At 41.7% G+C, this 19,749-nt stretch overlaps 1 protein-coding gene across 1 annotated transcript in view; it reads left to right on the top strand.

Moving 5' to 3' along the window:
* The window catches only part of sobpa (sine oculis binding protein homolog (Drosophila) a), a 34,574-nt gene extending 15,553 nt beyond the window's left edge, over positions 1-19,021 (top strand). The window contains 4 exon segments of the mRNA XM_062440711.1: positions 1,438-1,589; positions 3,360-3,383; positions 12,026-12,121; positions 16,949-19,021. Of these exon segments, the coding sequence (XP_062296695.1) occupies positions 1,438-1,589; positions 3,360-3,383; positions 12,026-12,121; positions 16,949-19,021 (2,345 nt within the window).
* Positions 19,022-19,749: the final 728 nt, after the last annotated feature.

Here is a 19,749-nt window from a genome sequence, read left to right on the forward strand (position 1 = left end):
GCTTTTGAAAAAATGCAAGTACAAATACAATTCAATTCACTTTAATGACCACACAGGCTAAGATGTGGGATTTGATTCTGGTACAGTGTATAAAAGCACAGTTCCATCAACATCATTGCACAGAAAAAAGTCACACAGCCACAAGCAGAAATTGTGGGCGAAACAAATCATAATTGGATTTTTTTAAATGCCAATTACTACTGTGTCAGTTGAGTCTTTTTTTTAAAAACTGTCCTCATTTATTATTTACTTATTTTCTATACTTGGCCAATTAACAGAGTAACTGTGTACAATCACTGCACAATTCAGTGCATCATTAGCAACCCATACCTCCGTAAAATGATCGTGACTTTTACTGGCAAAGCGTCTCAAACGTCTATTCTATGTGAACCCAATTTTATGTCTTGGTCTTGTCTGTGGCTGCTGGGTAAATTTATTTATGTATTTATTTCTGTCTGGAGTGAACCTCGTCATGAATAATTTGGCATACAAAAAAAGATGAAAAACCAAATAAAATGTGCTTTCATATAAGTTTTATTGTTGTGTAATGTATGCCGAGTGAGTAGGATTAACTGAACTGTTTAAATACCTTTATGTACAGATCTCTACTTTCTGAAACCCGTTGTTCTGTACCACAAACTCCACCCAGCAGACATTTATGTTGGCTAACGAAAACTATGAGAATTGTTTGAAATCCCGGTATAATGAATACACTCACAGATGATGCACATCAGCAGTCTCATTCAACCTAATATGACACCTTTTGTCTGAGCCTCTTGCGTGGATTCCAGTCTTCTCAAACATGAATATAATCAGGGTATATCCTCCCGTCCACTTCAGGTTCTCTAATACCACAGAGCACAGCCACAAATAGGCATCTTCCCATGTCCCTGGCTCATCCGGTTCTGCTGCATTTACCCATGGCAGGGCATCATTATAAATCCTACGGTGGTTTTTGTGGCTTGAATCTTGAGCGGATTTAACCAGCCCAGCAGCTGTGCTGAATCAGTGGAGTTAATGCCTTTAGCCCTTGTGTTTTAATGCATCTAGTTATTGCATGCTTCTTGAAATTCTTCTTGCCATGGACTTGCACTTATAATTTAGTAGATATCATTCTTTCTTAAGCTTATTTAGTAATCGGGATCAATGTGACCTTAATAATAAAGTACAAGGTAGGATGCTCCAGTTATAACCAGTCTATAATGATCATGTAAAACTATAGTGAAGCACATAAAAATAAAGTTTAAATATAAAAACTGGTCAAATAAGCCCTGAGTTAAAAAAAAATATTTGGAATGATCCTTTATGGTGAATGGACAAAAGTCTGTGGGGTAAGAAGAAATAATGTAGGAAAGAAAAATGATGTTCCCCATTGAATTAAACACTGACCTTGAGCTCCATCCTAACTCACTTTCACTTCTGGTTGCTTTTCTCCAGATGAAGATGCATCTAATGTGCAGATCATGTGTGCCTGGTGCCAGAAGATTGGCGTTAAACGCTATTCTCTAAGCATGGGGAGCGAGCTGAAGAGTTTCTGCAGTGAGAAGTGCTTCGCTGCCTGCCGCAGAGCCTATTTTAAGAGAAACAAGGTAAGAAGTCCCTTCTAATCATCAGCACGACACTTTAATCCCACTTCTTATAGAGGCTTTGGAGTTCCTTCAAAATTCTCCTGGTAAGCACATGTGTTCAACATCAGAGAGGTCCAAGGACTTATTGAAACATTGCTGCTGGTACAGTTTGGTTTACATTCAAATACTCATGAATAAAACTTTATCAAAAATGCATAAAATAATCATGAAGAAATTATTGATTGTTACCATGTGGTGAATGATCATGTGAAAATAGTATAAATTGGACACGATACCATTGTGATTGTCAACTTAAAAGGTCTTAACATTTAAATGAATAGTTAGACAGTTTGGGCAATATGCAGCTTCTCTGTTTTTTAAGAGTTAGATGAAAGGATTGATATTAATCTCATGGTACGATCTGGAGCCAGGAGATAATTAGCATAGCTTCGCATGAAGACTGGAAGCAGTGGCAAACAGCTAGTCTAACTATATTCAAAAGTAAAATGTCTGCCTACCAACTCCTTTAAACCTCACTAATTTACACTTTATTTTCATTAGTCTAATCTGCACTTAATGAGTAAGGTAAATGACAATTTGTGGTTTAACAGGGAGTACACATGATGTAATTGGTATATTTATGGTAAATGCTTGTACTGAACATGATAACAAAAGGTACACAAGTGCTTTGCATGAGCTGGGATTGAACCCAAATGCGTAAATTTGATTGCAAATGTACAGTATGTAGCCTTTCTACCACCCTGTTTATTGTCACCTTTTTCATTTATTGTTGTCTTTTGGTAAAAGAGAAATATTAGTCCATTTAGCTAAACTAATGTTAAAAACACTGCGACCAGACCAGACCAGACCAGACTGAAAGTCGAAAGGCCCAAGAAGCTTCCATGATTTCCAAATTTAGCTCATACAGTGAAAGTTAGCATTGCTATACTCGGACAAACTGTATGCTCAAGAAGTAGGGTCTTAGCCAACGAGCTAGCAGGAAAAAATTAGCAGACTAACCAATCTGAATGTTAACAGAGGACTTCTAGCTTTTTACTAGCACACCGACTATTTATAATGCAAACCCTAGATTCTCCTTGACGTCTTTACCAACAGATAAACAAAATTTGTAAGACTGTTGGTTAGGTAACTTGACACTATGGTGGGCCAGCTATAAATTAACATTATTTCCAGACAAATAAAATATTTAATATGGTGATGTTCACATTTGTATGGAAAAGCACAGAAATAAACTATTTCTCCAGAAATAGTTCAGAAATGCAATTACTGTTTCCCTTTTATTACCAGGGCAATCTCCAATATGGCCGCCATAAACCGTTACCCCATATTCTTCTTCTGAAAAAGCTAAAGACAGTTTTCATGACTTTTTAATAGTCTTTATACTGTGAGTAGTAGTTTTATCTGTTGTCACTTCAGCATCTATGATCCTAGATTCTGACATATGACACAAGGCATTTTAACTAACTGTTTATAAATGTCAACTTAAAAACCCTCTCATTATATTGGGATTGGCTTGAATACAAAATGAATAATACATAATACAGAAACCATTAAGAATAAATCAAGGGTTTTACCGCAAAAACACCTCCAGGCAAAATTTCTTGGTCATCATGATGTATAAGAGGCAAGACAGCCAATATGAAAGTTATTATTGTGTTCTCATTTTGCCCCCCCCCACCCCCCCCCCCCCCCCCCCCCCCCCCCCCCCCCCCCCCCCCCCCCCCCCCGATGACTGTCGTTAAACAATCTCCTTTCTCTCTTGTATCAAAGCTGGGATATATAAGGAGTTACGCTGTGAGTATGATGTGTTTTACTCTCCTGCTTGTCTGTCCTAAAGTCAGTTATTCATCCAAACATAATCACTTATTAAGCACTGCACTGGAGCAGGAACCAGATAGGGGTGCACTTAGAGTATGTCTGTTCATTTCAGTTAGTGATATCCAATTTCTTTTCTTTTCAGACACTTTTTTTCCCAAAGCATGAGAGTCAAGCTGAGCCTTGTGTCTACTGTACTGTTGCTCATAGTATCTGTTTTTCATTTTCTACCTTAACATTGTAGCTCATTTACCTTTATAGCAAGTATGTAGATTTCATTGTACTAAATGTTGAAATGATGACAAATGATATATCTGGTCCTGGCGATGACAAGGAGTTTCTGACGTGTTGAAAACTCATTGGAGGACATGTGACAGTTGCAGGAGCTACCGTACTTCATATCAGTTCAAAACACGGCTTTTGAACTGACTTTTGAACATTTTGATCTCTGAGCTCCACAGGAGGTCATCAAAAAGTGCAGAAAGGTATATGCTATTTGACACGCAATACAGTTGACAAGGCAGCACCAAATCTAACAGAGATCAGTCAGGGAGGCTGTATACATGACATCAAATGTAAAGCTGATTGGCCTTATGTATAATTCAACAGAAATAAAAGTCAGTTTTTGCAAAGTTGGCTGCTATGACATTCAGAATCAAGACATTGAGACAGATTTCTTTTACTTAGACCCTGATTAATTTGTAGTCTCAATCATAAGAATACTCTTGTATACATTTGTAGCAGTTCGGATAGGAAATCTATTTTAAGCTTCATCACATCTTAATTATGTTCTGAGCCTGGACTGACAGTTTTGGCCATGAGAGATTAAATATAATTGTGATGGTTTATTTCAGTGGATGTTAAGGTGTGAACAGGTGTGGTTAAAAAAGGACATGAAGCAATACTGTTCCCAAGTCTCTACACTCCACCTATTAATCAGCCTCTAACTTTTGACACAAATGTCAAAGCATGTCCTCTCATCGCAGTGACAGCCCTTCATGCAAGCTGCGAAGTCTGAATTTTAAAGTGACAGCAGAGATCATATCAGTCTTAGAGAAAATCTTTTACCTTATGAGCTCCCCACAGCTTGCCACACTTACTTTTTGCCAGTGTTCCAATATAACCTTTACTATAAAACTAATAGTTATAAAACACATTTTCACCTTTTAGTTGCATTATGATTAATTAATGCAACAACTAATACTAATCAACCTGCTACTTCAAAACCACTTTATTCAGTAACTCAATTGCTGGATGCAATTATGTCTAATTAAGTGCTTCACTTCACTTTGCCTAACAGAGAACCGTAGCTACTGTAAGGACCTTGTAAAGCATGGCCTTGTAGCTACAGCTTAAGGAACACATTTAATTCAGTTACACAGGGAGGTAAAAATAAAGAAAATGTCCCCTTCACTGTCAAAAAACCTGCTTCAATATAAGATATTCAAATGAAATATGGTACTTTGGAATTCCCTACTGTCACCAAATAAATCATGGTTAAGAAGACCAATAGCCCTTCTGGAAATTAAGGACATATCTCTCAAAAACCCCAATAATGTCTTTACTTCTTTATTCACTTAATCTCTAGCTAGTAGAAGATATGAAATAAACTTCTGTGTTGCTTTACTCAGTAGAGCACATCATAGCTCTGTATATCCTACATTGACAAGACGTGTTTTCCCCACCACGTAGTATTCTTACAGTTACCAATTTAAGATGACTACCACTTTAGGGAATTCAACATTTGGGATGACTAACTGTGCTGTTTGAATTCTGCCTGCATTTAGAAATTAGATGCTAGCAAGCTAGACCAACTAGCCTCCACTTGGAAGCTCCACTGAGGAAAGCAGAAGGTAGTTAGCCTAGTTTGCTAACATTAGCACAGATTCCCACTACGTTACTTTAGATTTGTTTTGTTATATTGACACTGCACCTGCTGATTGCTTGGTCTGCATTTTGATTTCTTCTTCTTGATTTCGTCAACAAGATTTTGACCCAAGAAATAAAAAACAAACACCAAGAATTTGTGCTGCGTTCCATTTAGGTCAGAAGTTGGAAATTGGAGCTGGGAATGACATCACACCCGGGTTTGAATCATTCCAGTTTGAAGTCAGAAACCAGTTCTAGCCAGGGTTGATAAAAACACATTTTGGTGTATTTTGTGCATACGAACAGAGTAGCAACATGTCCACAGATAGAAGTTGGACAGTGCTGTGTGTACCACTGATTTAATGAGACACAAATAAGACTAAACTGCTAATAAACAGGATATTACTACAACTTTTACACTGTTCATGCACAGGGTACCATCTTTGATTTTGAGGTTGGCGCTGGTGAGGTTCGTACGACTTTCCGAGTCGGCTATCCAACTTCATGGGGGTGTTGAAATTGAAATTTCAAATGGAAATTCTGACTTCCGAACTGGAACGCACCAATATACTTTTTTTCTATGTATTAGCAGATTTCAACAATGTCATCAGTTTTATACCAATTTAGATGACATTGCAGACCTTTTATAGAAATCAGCTACTGTAATTTACATTTACAGTCCTGCTAGAAACCAATCAGCCATGTTGGACGTTCGCCCCTTCCATCAGCAGAATGCACATGTTCAGACATCACAAACACAGGAAAGGCCTGCTCTGCCACAGCGGCTCAGGTTCTATATTTTGTCTGGCCCTCGCACATTTGTGCAGGCCATTTTGAGTAAGCGATACCCACATGTTTCTTTTCTCATGCACCCACAAGGTTGGCCACAACAACACGGCCTGCAGGCTTTTTTTTTTCCTTTCTTTTTTTTCCGACAAGAAAAAAAATATTGTCACGGCTGAAAAAAAAAAAAAGTATCTCCTGTCTTTGTATGCTTTGGATAGGGGAGAAGAGACGTTGGGGAGGAGGAAGGTGGGGGGTGTAGGGGGCAGGCAACGGCTCTGGCGTTATGTTGCATGAAATATCTTCAGCAGCCTCATCCATGAAACCCAATCCCCTCCTAGGGTGACTATGGCTGCTACTTTCTCACATCTCTGCATACCTCTGCATTATGTAGTGTGCATTTGTGTGTGGCGAAAGATGATTGATAGTTTAACTCAGGCTAATCACTTATGGGCCTGTTTACTGTATGCTTTAAGCTTCTAGATTAGTTTGTATGGAAGGTGCTGCTTCCCCGCCACTCGCGCTACTCAATTATTCTGTCTGTCACCTCACTCTGCCTGCTCACTCTCATTCTCTTCTTGACTGTCCACTATTGATTCAGAGGCACAGTTTGGCTCTTTTTCTTCTCTTGTAATGCACTGCAAAATGACCGCCCATCTGTGTGTGCGTGTGTGTGTATTTTACTGGTTTGCATGGTGTGCGCTGCAAAAACCAGTTTGAGTGGAAAGATGCCAACTTGAGGGGAAAGTGAATTCACATGCAAGTCCACTGTGATCTTGGGTGGTTTTGAGAATTAAAGGAATATAAGTTAAATTACAGGTCTAGTTTTGCTTTTCAGAAGCCTCTCAACAAACAGGCGTACGGTTTCTCCTTCTATCGCACACCCACACATACACCGATAAACATGCTTGCTCATTGGACACAGTGCCAAGATTAGGTTTAGGCAATTAGCAGTGATGAAATACCCACTGCGAGTGTGAAGAATGGTGGCAGAAAGGTGCAGGTTTGCTTTTTCATTCGGCCTTGTACACCACATAGGAAACATATCCACGGATCAGTCAGGGTTGTATTTCAGTGTAAACGCTGCATGCAGCAGTCGGTAATTAATGCATTGCTGCGACATCAACTGTGATGAAATGTCGCTCATTGCCGTTGCAATAGCTCCAACAATCTGTTTTCCTCCAGTTTAATTCAAGTTGAGTTTGAGACTGGTATGTTGTGGTTGAAAAGCAGCTGGGAGGAGAATCTAAGTTAAAAACCTGAGTTAAAAAAAAAAAAAGTTAACTGTGGCTTACGTGCCATTTTTAAGAGGATTTATGATATCTTTTTCCATCATATGCCATACAAATAAACACAATATGCATATGAACAATGTCTTCCGCAACAACAAAGCAACAAAAAGCAGTAAGCAGGTAGTGAGGACACTCCAGCTTGTGTTTTACAGGTCGTTTCTGCTGCAGCGCCGGGCTTTTTGTTCACACCATGAAATTCGCCCCCGGAGACCCCAGACCTCCATCAGTGTCTTTCCCCAGGAGCTCCCTCCAGGCACGAGGGGGCAGAGTGCCGCTTCATGTCAGCCCAGAAATGTCACATCACCTCAAACACATGCACGCACACACACCTCCCTAACACGCAGCCCTGTGGTTGCCTCCCCGCACCTCCATACTCCGTAATTTGCTTTGCATCTCCATCGGCAGCTAAGGAGGGCATGCGCGTGAAATGAATAAGAGAGAAGTGGGTGTCTGAGTGCGTATATGTATGTGTGTGTGTGTGTGTGTGTGTGTGTGTGTGTGTGTGCGTAACTGCGCTTATGTGTATGATTGTAGGTGCATTGGAACTTTTGTGTGTGTGATGAAGTGTGTAATGTGTCTGCATATTGCATCTCTGGCTGACTGCTGGTTAGGAAGCCTTGAGGCCTGCCTGACACAGCTTCAGGGCACAGAGAGGAAGGTGATTATATCATAGCTGCCAGCCATTCAGCTCAAATAAAGACAAAAGTAAGTCACACTAACTAGGCGTTGAGATTGTAAAAAGTTGAGCCACGCACATGAACTCGCATGCCTTTGTGTCATTTCCTAAACTTGTGGGGTGTGATAAATTAGACTCAGGCAGAAAAAGCATTTTTTTAAAAGTGCAAAATTTCTTTATTTGCAGGGACACATCATATTGCACATCGGGTGTATTGTGATGATGACCTTAAGCAAGGAGATGCTCTTTGCAATCTTGTGAAGTTCCAAGAATAATTCGCCAATTTGCAATTCACAATCAGTATGCATGTTTTTTCAGGGGAACTTCTATTGACGGAACCATTTGCTGCACTCTTTTAGTAGAATTTAGTAGAAGGAAATTGATCTGCACTATTCTTGCTGCAATTAAAATAATTATAATTTGTTTGCAGGAAAGAAAATATAAATATGATCCAAACCAGAAGTATTAAACCTTTTAAAAACTGTACAGGATACTCTGTTCTGTTTTTTACTGAACAAAATGCAAGCTGGTGTTGGGCTGGGTTTCCAAAACATGAAACGTTTTTTTTTGCAAGAGTAGGAGGAGGAGTGTGTTTTTTCTGGCCTGTCGTTCAAGTAGTGCCAGGACTGCACCTTCATTTCGGGATTTGAGATGAGTTCCACTGCGCTCGGCTGTGTTTGTCTTTGGATTTTGGAAAGCCTGCCCGCGAGCGTCTTTCTGTGGGAAATGCGGGCTCTTTTGGCAGGTGACGGGCACACACACCTGGACATGTATCTGTGCCCAGATGGAAGCTAGCGCAGTGGCAGCTGGTGTGATGTCCCCTCAGGACAGTGGAGTCGCCAGAGGGGAGCTCGGCGGCCGGTGTCCTGCTCTGTCCTTCTTATAAAGAACTTCAGCTGGGTGGCAGCTGCAGTTTGCTGGCATGATGGAACAGCAATAAGGGGGGAAAAAAAGAAAAAGCTTAAAAGAAAAAGACACAACTGGCATTGAAAACTGCTTTTCCCTGAGGTGCTATGGCAAAGTGGTGATTGACTTTAAGGATAAGACTCATGCATTTTTAAAACTCTTTCTTACAGCGTGTCTGATATCTGAAAAAAGGAAAAGTGTTTCCCCTTTTCAAAAAATGTCAGTGTCAATCATCTATCTATCTATCTATCTATCTATCTATCTATCTATCTATCTATCTATCTATCTATCTATCTATCTATCTATCTATCTATCTATCTATCTATCTATCTATCTATCTATCTATCTTAATTCCATTCCCTTCATCTGTGTGTGGCTCCCTGTGTGCGCCTCACGCCTCGTTCACAGTGCCAACACCTCATTAGTACAATATGGAAATGAACTGGCGCAGGGCCAGAGGGTCAGAGCACAAACTGGAGACAGAATAATAGCACAATGGTGCATCTTTGTACGTGTGTGTGTGTGTATGTGTGTGTGTGTGTGTGTGTGTGTGTGTGTGTGTGTGTGTGTGTGTGTGTGTGTGTGTGTGTGTGTGTGTGTGTGTCTGAGTGTCCTCAAATGTCTGCGCATCTGTGTGTATGTGTGTGGGTTTACCTGTCTTGGAGTCTGTCCGTGTGATGAGGAGACATGGTGCATATGTGTGTGTGTGTGTCTGTGTGTGTGTGTGTGTGTGTGTGTGTGAGGCAGAGAAAATAGCTGAAACAGGGTCAGTCTACACCTACTGCTCATTTACTGCACTGACAGCTTCTAAATAACCATGACCCCATAATCTCAGGTTTTGTTTTCTCCAACCTTGTGTTACAAAGTTAAAACTCTCCCCTGTTACATAGTAAAATGTTAGCACTGAACACTGTTTTCTGTCAGATTCAGACACTGTTTCCGTTCCGGTACAAATAACAGTCCGCTTCATGAGACACAAGACAGCAGTATTTGATTTATGTCATGCTTGGAATGGGAAACCCTACCTGGAGGTGAGGGAAGCAGATGGAAGCAGAGGCAAACTCAATCAGTCTTTGGACAAAAAATTTAAAATATATGCCAGAATTGTCCTTCGGTATCATCGTGAGATGAACCGAGCTAGAGGCCAAATTGCCCATGACAAATCAAAGGTTTCAGTGAGCAATTTAAAGGGAATGCGATATGAGGGAGGGCTGCTCAGGCCAGTGGTTCACCTGTCAATGGCATAGGCACAGTTTGAAATGTCAGCTTCGGGGCTGCAAACAGCGTGATGAACATGCAGAATTGAGGTTAAATCTTCAATTTTGATAACGGTGTCTTAGTGCCCCACGGCTGTAAAATATGAACTAATTATATCACACTGAGATCTATATTATATAAAAGTGCATTGAATTTAATGAACCATAGTGGAGCAATTTGGCATTGTGCCAGGCAAAGATCGTCCAATAATTTCTTTGTAACAAAATTGCCCACACCTGTCATAACGGTGTTGACGGCCTCTGTTTGCACAATGTACACTAAGTGCAGGAGAGGGCAGCTGGTATAAATCTTTAAAGGAGTTTTGTATTGTAACATTACAATGTGGGACCTTAGAAGTCAGTATGTCTCACTGTATCTACATAACAATCAATTTGTAGAACAATGCATTGCATCCTAAAATTCAGTCAAATCTTGTATGCCACTGAGGTCAATGACTCCCCAAAACCACTAAATAGTGCATATGTTATGTTGACAGATATATTTCTAATATTATATATTTATTTCCCAGCCAATAAACTCAGAGTCATCATAGAGAGTCGATAATGTCAAGTAATCATCTGTTTTCACATTTTACTCTGTAGCACTTTTTTTAAAACATGGTTTTCCATCATTTGAGGTCCGACTGCCGCTCGTTTGTCAGCTTGTTGTGCCCTTTTTCCTCTGCAATGGTTTAATGGCACCACACAGGAGAACTTGCGCCACCAATTGTTACAGACAATACACTTTAATATGCATTTTATAGTTCAATGTTAGATGGAAACAGTGCAAGTGTGGGTGTGCAGGGCCTTTGCTGTAAATATGGCATATTTAGCCAGAACTTTTACTGAGACAACTAAGTAAACAAACATGAATGAAGAGGTGGCTGTCACCTGCTATGTACACAACACCTTACCATGGTGGCACTCCTGCAGAAATCTGGATTAAATCAGATCATATACAGATTTAGGAGCCTTTCATATTATTCAACTTTGATGATATTGCTGCTTTTATTTACTCTGTGATTCAATTTTCCTTGTATGCTACAGTAAATAAATGGAGGCTTGAATAAACACACACTGATGTGGTACCAGCATGGATGTATAAAGAGAACTGGATACAAGGAATTACCCAGATAAAAACATACTGCACATGCTCTATGGGACCCATGCACCCATAGCTCACTAGAGACTTCCACCAACTGAGATGGCTAACTTCCAGTTTAGCCCTCTGGCTAACTTGAATGGGGATAAAACAATTCAATCATGCAGCTCTTCTAGGCGTTTGAAATGTGATCAGACTGAATGGATCAAATTCTTATAGGGAAATGAGTCATTTTGTGAGGGTTGTGACACTCAAAAAAATGTATCCACCGTTTTACAGCGTTTTAATCCTTTTCCCATGATTGTGTGCTGGAAAAATGCTTTTCGGGCCCCTGTCTGACCCATAAGTTGTAATTCCACAGTTTGGCCACTATGTCAAATTGGCTTCAAAGCCGTTCTTCAAAGTTGTTCCTGGGGGCTTGGGTCATAGGCAGCACATTGAATGTCTTGCAGACTCCTCACCCATGCACATGCATGCATGCATGCAAACACACACACACACACACACACACACACACACACACACACACACACACACACACACACACACACAGTTTTGTTTCAGTGAATAATGTTGATTGGTTTGTCCACAAACCAATGACTGTTCACCCATTTTACAGTCACCATTTCTGTTAATCTTTGTCAGTGTTGTTTTTCATTTCTGAGTTTCCTTGTTGCTTGTGTTCACATGTTTATTTTGTCCATTCGTAAAAAGAAGCCATTATTTCTCCCCCCCAGGCAAGAGACGACGATGGCCTCGGTGGGAAATTACCCCAGCACAGCTTTACTCAGGACACGCCCAGGCTTGTCTTCAAGACAAACAGCGATGTGCTTGTAAGGACCATAACCACTTAACACCAGATAGAGTTTAAGCTTGATGGCTACTGCACACATTTGTTTTCATGTTGTTCTTTGTTATAAGTGTATAATTTTCTACTCATTTCTTCCTGACATGTCACAGGACTGGTACTGTAGGTTCATATTTGGGCATTTCTGTAAAAGCAGACATCAAACATAAAACACAAGTTAGCCCAAATTTACAGAGATAGCAATACTCAAGAGGCACTCACTTGTTTAAGCCTGTTTAACATAACGTTTGCATACATTTAAGTTTGAGGTTTTCATAACTGTATTCATGCATGATCATTTGCTCTGCTCATTTCCATTATACATCATATTCAGTGAAATGTAATTAATCCAGTAAGTGGGTTTAGTGTCATTTCAGTGATAACGCATTCATGGGAATTGCGTGGATTTATTTTATTTTTTTATATATTTATTGAACACTGTGGTACATATACATATTTAGTGGGAAACCTTTCATCACATAAAAAACCCATAATGAAATATATATCATAAAGACCTTTTTCACAGCAGACATTTGGACTTGTCATAACAGGAAAAGCACAGGTGCGACTGATAATATTAATGGCTCAGTTCTATTCAAGTGTCCAATGAAACCATACTGGTGAACTATCATGCTCTATACTAGGGTCATACATTTGGGAAAACTAAATGGTTATTAATTGTACTTGTGCTTTTCCTGCTTTGTTGCTGCTCTGAAAATGGTCTGCTGAGATCTGGGAATATGACAACAAGCGAGAGGTTGTTAACAAGCCTCCAGATTAGCCAAATTTATGTAGAAAAGAAAATCAAAGATGAGCTGTAGATTTCTATCCAAACTTTCTATTATAAACCTCTATCAGATACAGACCAACAAGGTAATCTTAATCTTCTTTTATGCCATTTCCACTGTGTTCCCAGATCTTAGCTATTACTTTGGTAAGTATATTATGATATCAGCCGATAGAAATGTTGACTGAAATTATGAAAATGAGACCCAAGTTGTAATGGATGAGAATTTTAAATTCAACTCACAGGTCGACATTTCGGAAAATACTCTTAGGCTATTTGCTTACTTGCCAAGAGTTTGATGAGAAGATCATATCTGCACTCAAAATATGAAGGTACAGCCAGCAGCTAGTTAGCTTAGCATAGTATAAACACTGAAAAGAGGGGTAATCAGCAAGCCTGTGTCTGTCTGGATATTTTTTTTAAAATCTGCATATGAGCCCCTCTAAAGGTCACTAAATACCAATAATATCATTTTTATAATCTGCACCAACCAGCAGAGACTCCAGGAAATAGTCACATAACCCTGTTTTTAAACTTTGCTTTTTGTAGTAGTTCTGTAATTATTTAGTCGGCTGCTAGCTCTTTCCAGTCTTTAATCTAGCTTGCTCTATACTTGCTGAGCTATTGGTACAAGCAAAGATGTGCCAAACATGTACCTGACAAGTGAGATAATTTCGTGTCAGGGAGGTCCAGTCTGCTGCAGTGACATTCAAACACAATCCTCCAGGTCTGTCTCATCATTCTTACGGCTGGCGTTACTTCACTCACTGTGCCCGTGTGAGTGGGTGCGGTGAAATCTAGTGCAATTGAGGATCACCTTTGCATGTCACATATATAATGACTGACGCTGGTGGCTGGCTGGTGAAAAGCCAACCCCTAGACCTGCTCGTCTACTGTAGCTTTTATCTACAGCTTAAACTTTGCAGGCTCAGTCAGGTACACAGTGTAGCCAATATGAAGCACTGGAAAGGATTTAAACCCAATATGTTTCCCCCTTTTGTAAGCCAGGTCATTATAACCATCACAACAAATGAGGCCACTGTAAACGGATAGTTTGGTTAATCATAGTAAGAAGTCCACATGTTGCAGATGGTGTGTTAAGCGATGCCAAAGTTTAATTTTCTTGTGTAAACTTTAGAAGAAGCTTTATTCAGTTTTCTTTTTCCAATGGACCAGGTGCTTGAAGATGGCAGTCTCTTGCTAAATAATCTAGTTTTTGGACTGAATCCACTGTGCAACAAGCATAGTGTTTCTGTTTGCCTTTCCTCACATCACTGATGGACTCGAGCTGTCAAAAGTGGATACTTTGCATCAGATTGTTTGGAGTGTGAGACGACTTCAACAAAACAAAAAAAAAAACCAAGCGACTGGCTCGCTGCAAGCACCTGGTTCATTTTCATGGGGTTTAATCCATGTGTTTTGACTACGTGATTACGCCAGAAATCTGAGAAGTGTCAAAAGAATCACATATCGACCTTTACGGGGGGATATACAAGCCTGTCCCTTAATGCACTTTTCCTGCTTGAACCTCTTCATTCTCGAAAACCTCTTCATCCTACATATAAAACCTCTTCAGGCATTGCAGCCTCTTATAAAACCTTACAATATCTGCACCATCCGAATCTCTCCAGCCTCTTAACCCCCTGCAACCTCCTCCTCCTCTTCCTCTTCATTATCTAAATCCTCCACATCCTCGGCAATCTTTTTTAACATCTGCGACCTCTTCCTATCCTTCACTGCCTGAAATCTCCTCATCCTCCTCTGCAACCTGTTGGTCCACAACCTATTTGTCATGTGAAACCTGTTTCTTCTCTTTGACTGCACTAATTAGATACCCTTCATCCAATCCGTTAACCCCCAAGAATTGCCTCCGATCATCATCTCAAGAATCACCACACCTAACTTGTTCATTTAAACAAATTACACACTTAAAGTAGCTGTCGTCGGATCTTGGGATTCTTTAGTCTCCGGGGTCAGAAGATGAGAGGAGGAAGAAAATGATGACTGTTGAGCTGGTTGCACTTGTTTAGAAGCACAATAATTGTTGTAATGCAAACGGTTAAACTATACCACCGATGCTGGTTCGTTGGCCACGGTGGAAATAAATGACCATAATTACATTCAACTGCAAACATCTGTGTGCAGGAGTGTGGAGAGAGCGAGAAAGAGAGAGAGAGAGAAAGCACAACTCCATTAGCGTAATGCGCAGTGAAATTTCACTCACAGTGCAGAAAGTCGTTAAGTGCTCTCCATCTGTCTTTCTGAGTCGAGGAAAATTTCAGCACATTTATTATTTAAAATATCCTAGGCCTACCATTATCAAACTCAACTTGTGAGAGCACCTTTTTGACTTTTACTCAGTCATGGCTCATTGAATTAGTCAGGACTAAATGGGCAGTTAAAACGTGTAGAATTCAGAGGACTGACATCTGAGCGCCACCATTGTAGTGTTTAAGCAGCTGCCTGTAGTCTGGTCCTGACCAAACAGTCTTTATTCTGGTTTTGCTGCAGATCCTTATGTTCTCCAGCTGCGTGTCACAAGCTTTATTAAAGTAAAAGTTTCAGAAATTCCTCCTGAATTGCATTTGTGCAAGTTATCCTTCCTGAGTGACTGAATGTATTAAATGCAGAACAATATATTTTAATTTCTTCTGCTTGAATCAGTGTATCATGTACAGGGCAGCTCATATAAAAGACATAATCTGTGCAAAAAGCCTGATGTTTTACACGTGTAGCAGCTGCCGGACAGCGTGCTATGTATTCTTTTGAAATCCTGGCCAGTAATACAGTGCATCTGCCCAAACAGCCCATGCGAGTCCACTGTCTTTCAGCTGCTGCCAGACAGGATCCTGCCAAATAAACCAATGTTGCCATGCAGTGTACAAAAAGAGTTTATCCACCTTCCGGTTGCATCCCTCAACTTATTAACATTCAGCAGGGGGGCTTAAGGGTCTGTGTGATGGATGGATGTCGTTGAGGGGTCTGACAACTGATTAATGCCTTAATTATCTCCAGTGAGGACCTGCCACTCCTCCCAGGGCTGACAGAGTGAGCTGTGTGTGGCCTGACGAGTAACTCCATGTTCAGGGCTCGCCCACTGCTATCTGCTCTACCAGGGTCACATTCATTTTCTTCCTGAAGAAAAATTTGCACTTTTTGTTCTGGAAAGGTGTAAAACGGTGATGAAACAGTGCAGTAGGGTGTTGTGGGATCTTTGCCACAGCAGTGAGCAAGAAAGACAAGTTTTCAATTGAGGCTCCTTTTACAATATTCCTGCCAGCGTTATGTTTGGATTCAGTTCAGCATATATAAGTGATACTGCCTTGAAGCACATTATATGAGGAATAGTTAAGTTTGAAATTGAAATGTGATTCTAAAAAGTTGATCTGATTGTGATCTATTGGTTCTTATACCTACAGTTATATACAAAGAGCAACATTTTCTACAGAAATCTACTAAAAGTGATTGGCTACTAGTTGGCACACACTTTTATAACAAGTGTGGAGGGCCATTTGAAGGAAAAACATCTTTTTGTCTAGTTCAGCTTGAAGTGACAATTTCCTAGGGATTTGTGGTTAAATGAGACAGAGTGTGTCTTTATTGCCAACAGAAGGTGTAAATGGGCATTTGTTGTCATGACAGAAAGTCAAGTCTTAAATAGCACTTAGCACTAGAATGATATCATGTGTAAGTAAAGTAAACACATAACGACAATTTAGACACACACACATACACGTGCATACATTGCATACATTTAATGCATACAGTAATGTGCACTTATACCAAACTCAAAGTCAAGTGTTTGCTCTTGACAGATCTGTAAAAGTATGTAGGAATAGCATCAGTGTCCTTACAATAATCTTTTTTAATGTGCTTATCTCCAGATGGTTTGGAGGCTGTGCTTCTGCTTACCAGGGTACTTCAAAGGAGATTGTGTTGTATTTCATCAAGAACAGATTAGTAGTCTTTTGTATGCAGGCTGGCAGGTGCTGATACAGTGTGTGTACTGTGTGTTTTTTGTTGCAGGTGTGTGACTGGTGCAAACATATTCGCCACACGAAGGAGTACCTGGACTTCGGTGCTGGTGAGCGGAGGCTGCAGTTCTGCAGTGCCAAATGCCTGAATCAATATAAGATGGACATTTTTTATAAGGAGACCCAGGCAGCACTGCCTGGAGCACTGTGTAATCCAGGACATGGGCCAGGTGGGGAGGGTAAGGCAGAGTGCAGTGGAGGGGTACAGCTGCTCACTCCTGAATCCTGGGGAACGCCATTAACGGACCTCCGGCGTAAAGCTCCCTCACCAGGAGGTCCCTCTTCCACCTCTGCTCTGGCCCCATGCACTTCCTCTGCCAACTCGCCCTCAGACGCTGCTGTCTGTTCCCCATCCTCCTCCTCCTCAGCCAAGATCCCCACACCCAGACCTCATGAGAGCCCCACACTTCCCCCACCACATGTTCCCAATTTGCACCCACCTGTTGGGGTGCCCCCTGGCAGTCCTCCAATGGTGATGACACCACGGGGGCCCATGCCCCTGCCTCTGTTCATGGAGCATCAGATGATGCAGCAGATCCGTCCACCTTTTCTTCGTCCCTCTGGCCACCCAGGTGGACCCAACAGCCCTCTGTCAAACCCTATGATCCCTGGTATTGGTCCACCACCACCTGGATCCAGGACCCTTGGTCCTGGATCCCTTGGTCCTGGATCCAGTCCCATGCACAGACCCCTGCTGTCTCCGCATCTCCATCCATCATCAAATCCCAACCCTGGCATGATGCCCCCCCACCATGGTCTCCACATGCCAGGAATGCCCCCTTTTCCCCCAATGAACATGATGCACAACGGAGCCATCCCTCTGCCCCCAATGATGAACTTTGGCATGCCATCCTTGGCCCCATTGGTACCCCCACCGACTCTTTTGGTCCCTTACCCTGTGATTGTACCCCTCCCAGTCCCAATCCCCATTCCAATCCCAATCCCCTTCAACCCAAAATCTTCCAGGGACCAGCCGGAGAACAGTGGCCCCGTCCGCAGTGCTCCTGAGTGTTCAGAAGCTTCAGCGTCTGGGCCCCACTCTCCAGGTTCCTCTGGAGGAGACAGAGGGGACCAGAAAGTAGAGCCAGCTGGTGCAGAACTTCTTTCTCCCGGACGCTCAGAGAGAAGAAGGACAGGATTGGTTGACTTGACTGTGAAGGCAGAGGACAGTTTGGGAAACCTGTGTCGAACCAGTGGTCCCGGACAGATGGACGGGGTGATTGATCTAACTGTAGGCCAGAGGTCATGCCAACAACAGGTCATTCAGAGGATGCTGCCTGGGGTCCAGGTCAAAGTAGAGGCAGAGGTCGAATCAAGATCTCCACCAGCTTTCGGGCTGGGGAGGGAGGGGATGGCCAGTCATGATGGAGGGGAAGTTGCTCTCTCACAGGGTCTCCTTGGTGCTACAGAGCTGGAAGGGGACACACACTCAGACACACTGGAAGCACCTGGCCCACCGTCTTGCAACAACAGCCCTTCTCGCAATGCTGATCCTCCAATAAGCCAGCTAAATCCCTGTATCTCCAGCCTTACGCCACCACCTGTACCCATCACAGCACGGACCCAGTCCCAACCTCTGCCCCAGCTCCAAACTAACCCTGCTGCCCCATGTAATGTCATAGTCAACGGTACAGGATGGCATTCGCTTCATACTCCTGCCTTCGAGTCTTGCCCTGAACGAAGAGGAGATGCGGTCACAGGAGACGGAGAAGCAAAGGAGCAGCCAGCCAATGGTGAGTTGGAACGGGAAGCGCTGAAAGAAAACAATTGCTCAGTAGGAGAATGGGAGTCAGGGAAGCGGGGCTCAGCACAAGACGAGATGGTGGATGCAGTGGAGGGTAAGCCAGACCTTGACTCCAATTTGGAGGAGGGCGAACATGCCTACGCCTTGCCACTGCTTTCTACTGGTGGTTGTGTGGTCATCCAGCCTGTGCCAAAGCCTGGCGCTGACAAGACAGCCATCCTGTCTTGCTCCATCAGTGCACCATTATCGGCCGCTGGGAGCCCAGAGCTGGAGCCACCACTGAAGAGGAGGTGTCTGCGAATCCGCAATCAAAACAAATGAGGTTGGTTCACCGCAGTGTCCTCCCACTAACACTTTTAAGCAGTTGTACTAAATTCATACAGATTTATTCAGTGACATTTTGTTATTCACAGTAGGGTACCCATCAAATAATCAGTTGGCTTTGATGTTTCAAATGTGTCTCTTTATCCAACAAGCATATTTTAACTATTCCAAAATGATCTCCTTCACCTGCAAAATGTCCTTTAACAAGTTATTTACGATTGAAATTAATCTTATCATTTTTTTTAAAGATTGGGAAATTCTGACAACAGGGTTATATTACATTTCTTTCAGCATAGCATGATCATTTTTAAACAGTACAATAAGGCTTATCACCTCCACAATGTGATGTTGATTTAAGGGGAAATGTACTGTGCACTTATACGATAGAGGTCAAACAACCATGTAAAGCTGGTGGCAGAACAATTGGAATGTAATGCCAGACTGCATATTCTCAAACTTTAACTCCAGTGTGCAGGTGATGTATTTTAATGTCACCAAGAGGGGCACTTGCAGGGACCAACTCTGAAAAGACTCTAAAAGGGTTAGTGAACCAGGAGGGAACATGATATGAAGCCCATTTGTGAAAAGATGAAATGAACCAGCACACCTAAAAAGGGAGTGTTAGTAATACATCCAGGTGCGGCGGGGGATACAGTACCAGTCAAGAGTTTGGACACATCTTCCGTATGGTATTAGATGTCTTACCCTGCACACTCAGAGACCTT

This window comes from Scomber scombrus, chromosome 19 (genome assembly GCF_963691925.1).
Source record: "Scomber scombrus chromosome 19, fScoSco1.1, whole genome shotgun sequence".
NCBI classification, from domain to species: domain Eukaryota; kingdom Metazoa; phylum Chordata; class Actinopteri; order Scombriformes; family Scombridae; genus Scomber; species Scomber scombrus.